Source organism: Protomyctophum parallelum (genome assembly GCF_964188405.1).
Source record: "Protomyctophum parallelum genome assembly, chromosome: 2".
Classification (NCBI taxonomy): domain Eukaryota; kingdom Metazoa; phylum Chordata; class Actinopteri; order Myctophiformes; family Myctophidae; genus Protomyctophum; species Protomyctophum parallelum.
In genome coordinates this window covers 6,997,004-7,004,392 of record NC_139699.1, presented here as the reverse complement: position 1 = coordinate 7,004,392, position 7,389 = coordinate 6,997,004, and the positions used below count along the sequence as shown (strand labels likewise).

Genomic DNA, 7,389 nt, shown 5'->3' with positions numbered 1-7,389 from the left:
AATGTGGACCCTGTTGTAAACAAGTGTAATGCTTAATTGGGTCGTCCACTCACAGTTAACAGTCTTTGTATTGAGTTTGTGCTTAAAATGTACTGTAAATTCTACAAACTGTTAATAAATATTTCAATCAATCAATCAAAATCATCATACACTATTTATTTGTATAGAATCATCAGGCGCTGGTGGTTCCAGGTCCACGGAAACCAATCAGAGGACAGGGTGACTTCTCAACCCCGCCTCGCAGGTACACGGTTGGCTGTGCGTCGTTACGTTGTCTTCTTGTGGGCGGAGTGTCTGTGATAATGTGACGTTTTTCATGGTCGTTATATCATCTCCTCTCCAGCATCTGGCCGTAAAGAGGAGACCCGACACCGCAGTAACAACCTGCCTAGTGGTAAGTTATCTACAGTAAATCATCACTTCCTAGGCATTGATGCGACTTTAGCTAGATCAGCATATGTTTGATGTTGTATTAAGTATATCTATGATGCGGCATGCTGTCTATAATGTAGCCTACATTATAGGCTGGGCTATATACCTGGCTATAGCTATAGCCGAGCCATAATTCAATAGAAAGTTAGAAACAGTATCCACACTTTTCCTGGGCTGTGTGTGCTCCAGTTCCTAATGATTTCATTGGATATCATTGGTCATCTGACCAGTTCCATTGGCTTTCATTGGATCAAATCGACAGGAACTGGAGCACACACAGCCCAGGAAAAGTGTGGATAGGCTAAAGGATGGGAGTTATACTCACATCTAGCCCTTTAATTATTCACCCTATTCTAGAACAAGTGGTTCTGCAGACAGTCTGGCAGAAGTAATGCTATAGGGTGAGAAAAGGTACAATGAGCTGTTGTGTTTGTTTATGGAATGTTGTTGCCTCCTGTCGAGCTCTGATGAAGGTCTGATAGACATTGCATAGTGTGCAAAAGTCTCTTATAACACATCAGTCAGGGGCAAGGTAGATTAAAAGCAGGACATTGCATATTTGGATGTGTGACAGAAGTTAGAACTGACTTGCCTTTAGTATAGGTTACTACTCCCCCACACAATACAACTCCAGTATCTGCTGACATGACATTTACTTTGACTCCGTGTTTGTTTGTTTGTTTGTTTGAGTGCATAAAATAGGCCTATTCCTTTCAAATTGTCAACTATAGATAGAATGCATACATAGGCCTACATGGCACAAAGTAAAACAAATCTATGAGCTTACAGTGCTGCTATAATCAAATAGAACTTATAGTCAAAAGAAGATGCAGGTCAGGTGATGACGAGTTTGGTTTATTTTCAACTGGTGATGATGATGGCTTAGTGTAAAATATAAGGTACATTTGTGTTATCTGACTGGCCTCCACAGAAGGTTTATCACTCGTCATCGCCAAGGACATCTGATGCACTTTGATTGACCACATTACAGTTTCACTCTTGGCACTGCAATTACCGTTTTAATTGAGTTATTATGCTATTATGCTATTATGCTATTATTATCATTATATTTTACCATTATAGTGTAGCTTGTAAAGGACTGACTTGTGTCAGTGAGCTCTGACATGTTGCGTAATGACAAGTATGTTCACCTCTGCTCTCCTCTGCTCTGTCAGTGCTCCATTAGTGGATGATATGTAAATGTTACAGTATTTTAAAATCACAGTAAACATAACATTAACTTAACATAATATTGTGTAAGTCATATTAATATCTCCAAGAATTAGATGGTTAATTATTTCAACTAGTCCTTACCCGTTGTGAGATGTCCCCCCCCCCCCTTGTGGCCACGGGGTGCGTTTTCGCATTTATAATTCACTAATAAATTCATTATTAATCATTAATGTGTCAAATCGAATAAAGGGCTTCGTTAAGACCTCCATATTATTATGGTCAATGCCTGTGTGAAAAGTGGGATTGATTGATTGATTGAAATATTTATTAACAGTTTGTAGAATTTACAGTACATTTTAAGCACAAACTCAATACAAAGACTGTCAACTGTGAGTGGACGACCCAATTAAGCATTACACTTGTTTACAACAGGGTCCACATTGTTCAATTCATCAAAAAAGCGATTGGTGCAGGCAGTGAGGAGCTACGGCAGTCACAGTGACAGACAGACACACAGACAGACACACACTCAGACATTTACTGAATTATAGTATGATGATGATGATGATGATGATGATGATATCTCTTCCTCCACTAAGATGAATGGTGCAGTGACCATGGAGGCCTCTAGGAGGCGAACCAAGCCAACAAATGGAACAGCTTCTGAGGAGAAGGTGGAGGTAGCCCAGTGGGGGAGAGCGTGGTGAGTTCACATTGTGATGGATCCTTTGGACCATGTTCTTGTCTGCATCAGGCATTCCACAAGAACAAACGGTTCCCCTCCCTCAACCAGTCATAAAATACATAATAGAGCTTGATTTTGGCTGACCCAGAAGCCAACTAAACCCAGTATAAACATTTAAAAATACATTTATTTATCATGGAATATAATATCCTGTAGAAATCTGTTCATTAAATTATTATATTATATTACATTAAGAAGTAATTTTTCACTTTCCCCTAAAACACACAAGACCACTGCCCTTGAATCTGGTAGAGATGTACTGTACATGCAGTGTCTCGGTCAAGGTTTTCTAAGCACATAGGTAACCTCTGGCTGTCACTGCAATCCGGGTAGTGTGACAGACTATATCTAAAAAGTAAATGGTGTATTTATACAGTACCTTTATCCAAAGTACATTGACTTAGCACAGAGTGTAGTTGATTAAGAATGATTATAGTTAGAATTATTTGAGTCCATATACGACAAGTGTGCATTGCATTCACACAGTCACTGTGTCAGTCAGTATTGCTCAAGGACACTTTGACATTAACTCTGGGGGTACCCGGGATCGAACTGGGAGTTGTTAGCTTCATGGTTCCCATCCGGCCGCTCTACTGGCCACTCTACCCCCTGAGCGACTGTGGCTCAAGAGGTAGAGCAGGTCGTCCAATGATCCATGGGTCGGCGGTTCGAATCCCGGCTCCTCCTGTCTACATGTCAAAGTGTCCTTGGGCAAGACACTGAACCCCAAATTGCTCCCGATGTGCTAGTTGGTACCTTGCATGGCTTCCGCCGCAATCGGTGTATGAATGTGTGTGTGAATGGGTGAATGTAATGCACAATCTATGTAAAGCGCTTTGGATAAAGGCACTATATAAATGCACCATTTACCATTTACCATTTTAGCCCACTGCCGCCCCAGTCTATGTAGACTTAGTTTTCTTTAATGTCTACCTTGCTCTATCATCCGTTTCAATATCTCTTAACCTATATCGTTTTCCCCTATTTATCTTCAGGGAGGTGGACTGGTTTTCCCTGAGTGCTGTAATTGCTCTGCTTTGCTTCGCTCCCTTCATCGTCTTCTACTTCGTGATGGCCTGTGACCAGTACCAGTGCTCTGTCAGCCAGCCGCTCATGGAGCTTTACCAGGGAGAGACAACTTTGCTCTCCATCTGGGCCCGGTCACCCTCGTTTACATGGCCCGCTGCCAAGATATATGCCATCTGGGTGGCCTTCCAGGTAAATAACGGGAGAGAAAAGAGAATGTCAGGTAGAGAAGAGGAGAGAAGGGAGGAGAAGATTGTGCTAACAATAACCATAAAGAAAGGGAAATTGCGCACAGCAATGTCAGCAGTTTCTAACATTCCAAAGGGCCACAACTTGTGGCCCTTTGGAATGTATGACTGGATTTGAAGGCAGTGTATTGTGGAATGAAAATCTTAAATCTATACTCGGAAACTTGAAGTGAATGAAAAGGTGTTTGGAAAGTGTTTCTGTAGATTATGGAGGTGACACTGTAGCTTAGCAGCTCTGTTTGTCCCTCAGGTATTCCTCTACATGTGTATACCTGACATCACTCATAAGATCATCCCTGGCTATGTTGGGGGAGTCCAGGAAGGAGGTCGCACTCCCGCAGGTAACATACTAACACACACACACACACACACACACACACACACACACACACACACACACACACACACACACACACACACACACACACACACACACACACACACACACACACACACACACACACAGAGTTATTGCACACCTTCATGTATGTCATACCTGTAATTCAACATGTAATAGGTATTGTATAGGCTCCTGAACCAACAACACATTGCATGGTTGAGCCAGAGCCAAACTAGCCTCGGTACCAGGCTTTCACTTTGTTGGTGCAAACATTGAAAGCCTGGAGGAACGTATTGGCCGCTCTGGTCTAAAAGTGGGAGTCAACCCTTCCGGGTGGGCGTCGCTCCAAATGATGTGACGTAGCGCTGCACTAGAGGGGAGAGGAGGGGCCGGGGGTGACGGACAGATCGATGAGATCCAATCAGGGTGCGCGTTTTTCTGAGCCGCGACCCTCCCATCTAGGCCAGAAATGTCTAGTGTTAGCTCAGGCTAGAGCCAAACTGACTTCAGGTATAACGTTACAATGGTTGTGAAGAAAGAAGTTTTACACGTTACACCCACAATAACAAGGAACTGTTGGCCCTCAGACGTGGGCAAACTTGTGTCTGGGACAAAAACCTTGTTTGGCATGTCGTTTTGACTAATAATGAAAAACATGCACCACACGTTGAAATGTTAGTAGTTGAATACATTTTATTACCTAATATCAATGTGAACCAGTGCTTTGCTCCCGGTTTTATTTCTCGAGTTAAAATGGTTATGATTATGCATGATGGTAGAGATGGTTAAGTTACATGTTGGCTAGTTAAAGTCAGGGTGTAACCTCAAACCCTCTGTTGGTCCAGGATCCACAAACTTTAAATTAATTCTTGTTGGAAACGCATGCTTCTTGAATTCAATTTTCACTTCAGGATTGTAATTGGAAAAAATATAATACCACTGAAAATAAGTACCTGTTCAGGGCATGGCCACTCGCAGCATGTGTCTGTTTGGAATGCATTCCTGTTGGAAAAGTGCTGATTGCTTGGCTGCTTACATTGTTGGGGGTGTGCCTGTTTTGGGCTTGGTACAGTACAGTATGTGTGTTGATGAACAAAACCAAACTTTGGCATCTACTGCACTTTCCATCAACGCTTTAGGTCTGGTCAACAAATATGAGGTCAATGGCCTCCAATGCTGGCTGATCACCCATGCCCTGTGGCTGGCCAACGCACACCACTTCCACTGGTTCTCTCCCACCATCATCGTGGACAACTGGATCCCCTTGATGTGGTGCACCAACATTCTGGGCTATGCTGTCTCCACCTTTGCCTTCATAAAGGCTCACTTCTTCCCCACCAATGCTGAGGACTGGTGAGGACTCATGTCAACAAGCAAAAATGAGAATATTTGTGCATAAGCCTTTAATCCATTGTACGTCACTGGTAGAAAATAACAGGTGGTTGTACAACAAAGTATAAGTTAGCCACTAGCTGTGGTTAGCGATGTGAATCAACACAAACAATTGAGTCTGCATAATCTGTCAGACTTAATGTACATACAGTACATGATGTATACAATGCTCTATTTATGATGGTGGACATGGTAAATGCCCTGTCCTGTCTCTTTGTATTTGATTAGCATTATGTTTTCCACATTAACATTTTATGTACAGTATTATTACCTGGTCATCTGCCTCTCAGTCTCTCGACAAATGTTTGTTGAAGTTATGTTATTTTCTTGAAATAAGATGCTAGGTGATAATAATACATACATACAATACATCTCTATGCACTGTGGCCTCTTTACAGTTATACATTCCCCTGTCTTTTCTGTTACAGCAAGTTCACAGGGAATGTGTTCTACAACTACATGATGGGCATTGAGTTCAACCCACGCATTGGCAAGTGGTTTGACTTCAAGCTGTTCTTCAACGGACGGCCGGGCATTGTGGCGTGGACCCTCATCAACTTGTCTTACATGGCCAAGCAACAGGAGCTCTACGGACATGTCACCAACTCCATGATACTGGTCAACATATTGCAGGTGGAGAGGGCAGAGAGACATGGGCAGGGGTTAGAAGAAGGAAACATGGGTGGAGAGGATGATACTTTAAGGATATTTTCCTTGTAAGGAGCTTTTATAAGGAATGGTATTGCGTCAAGAGGGATAAATATATCTTATCAATTAGATAAATATATATATGCATTTTGGACAACTTATGCAGTTCAGATGTTCTCAGATTAATGTGGAGTCTGTTGATATTGTAATGCTAATGTCCGACTCCTAATGCAAATAAGCTGTGTGTAATAAACTTTCAGTAATCATGTACTGACTGTGTGCTGCTGTAGGCAATCTATGTGTTGGACTTCTTCTGGAATGAGGCATGGTACCTGAAGACCATCGACATCTGCCATGACCACTTTGGATGGTACCTGGGTTGGGGAGACTGTGTCTGGCTGCCCTTCCTCTACACACTACAGGTAATAAAAGCTTATGTTTTGGCGACTGATATTCTTGGACTACAAACAAGCCGGTGTAGCAGCCATTGACACTAATCTTGTATACTTATTTTTTATTGTAAACTTTGAAAGAGATGATGGAATCTGTCTTTTACTACCGTAGCTAGACAGATGGAGTTCTCTGCCAGTCAAAGGTATACTGTATGTAAAGCTATATGGAGATTGTCTCCAACCATGGTAAAGATGACTGTCAGTAGGAGAAAAAAAGTAACATGTTGGAGCTTTAAAATAATCATGATTGTAACTTGGACTCACTTTGTTCTTTTCTGTGTCTACTGTACCTCTCATCTCATCTCCTTGTTTCCGTCCTCTTGTCTCCATTTGCTTCCATCTATCTCTATTTTCTGATTCTCTGCAGGGCCTGTACCTGGTCTATCACCCCGTCCAGCTCTCGACCCCGCACGCACTGGCCGTCCTAACCCTGGGCCTGGCGGGCTACTATGTGTTCCGCTCCACCAACCACCAGAAGGACCTGTTCCGCCGCACCGAAGGTGCCTGTGCCATCTGGGGCCGTAAGCCCACCTACATCGAGTGCTCGTACCGCTCCGCAGACGGCGGGGTCCACCACAGCAAGCTGCTCACCTCGGGCTTCTGGGGCGTGGCGCGGCACTTCAACTACACGGGCGACCTGATGGGCTCGCTGGCGTACTGCGCCGCCTGCGGCTTTGGCCACGTGCTGCCGTACTTCTACATAGTTTACATGACCATCCTGCTGGTGCACCGGTGTGTGCGAGATGAGCACCGCTGCGGAAGCAAGTACGGCAAAGACTGGAAGCGCTACACCGACACGGTGCGCTACCGACTCATCCCCGGGATGTTCTAAAAGAGACGGAGCAGGGGGCAGTTTGAGACACGGAGAACAGTGATTCCCAACCTGTGGCTCCAGAGGGTATTCCCAAGGCCCCAAATAATAATTTTCTTTAA

The 7,389-nt window shown here is 43.5% G+C and overlaps 1 protein-coding gene across 1 annotated transcript; it reads left to right on the top strand.

The window, feature by feature from the left end:
* Positions 1 to 2,204: 2,204 nt before the first annotated feature.
* dhcr7 (7-dehydrocholesterol reductase) lies at positions 2,205 to 7,389 on the top strand (the record flags this gene model as incomplete). Its single annotated transcript, XM_083759882.1, has 7 exons — positions 2,205 to 2,308; positions 3,346 to 3,568; positions 3,875 to 3,965; positions 5,104 to 5,317; positions 5,785 to 5,989; positions 6,295 to 6,426; positions 6,824 to 7,389. The coding sequence occupies 7 exons, from the start codon at positions 2,205 to 2,207 to the stop codon at positions 7,286 to 7,288; spliced, it is 1,434 nt and encodes a 477-aa protein (XP_083616008.1). The 3' UTR covers positions 7,289 to 7,389.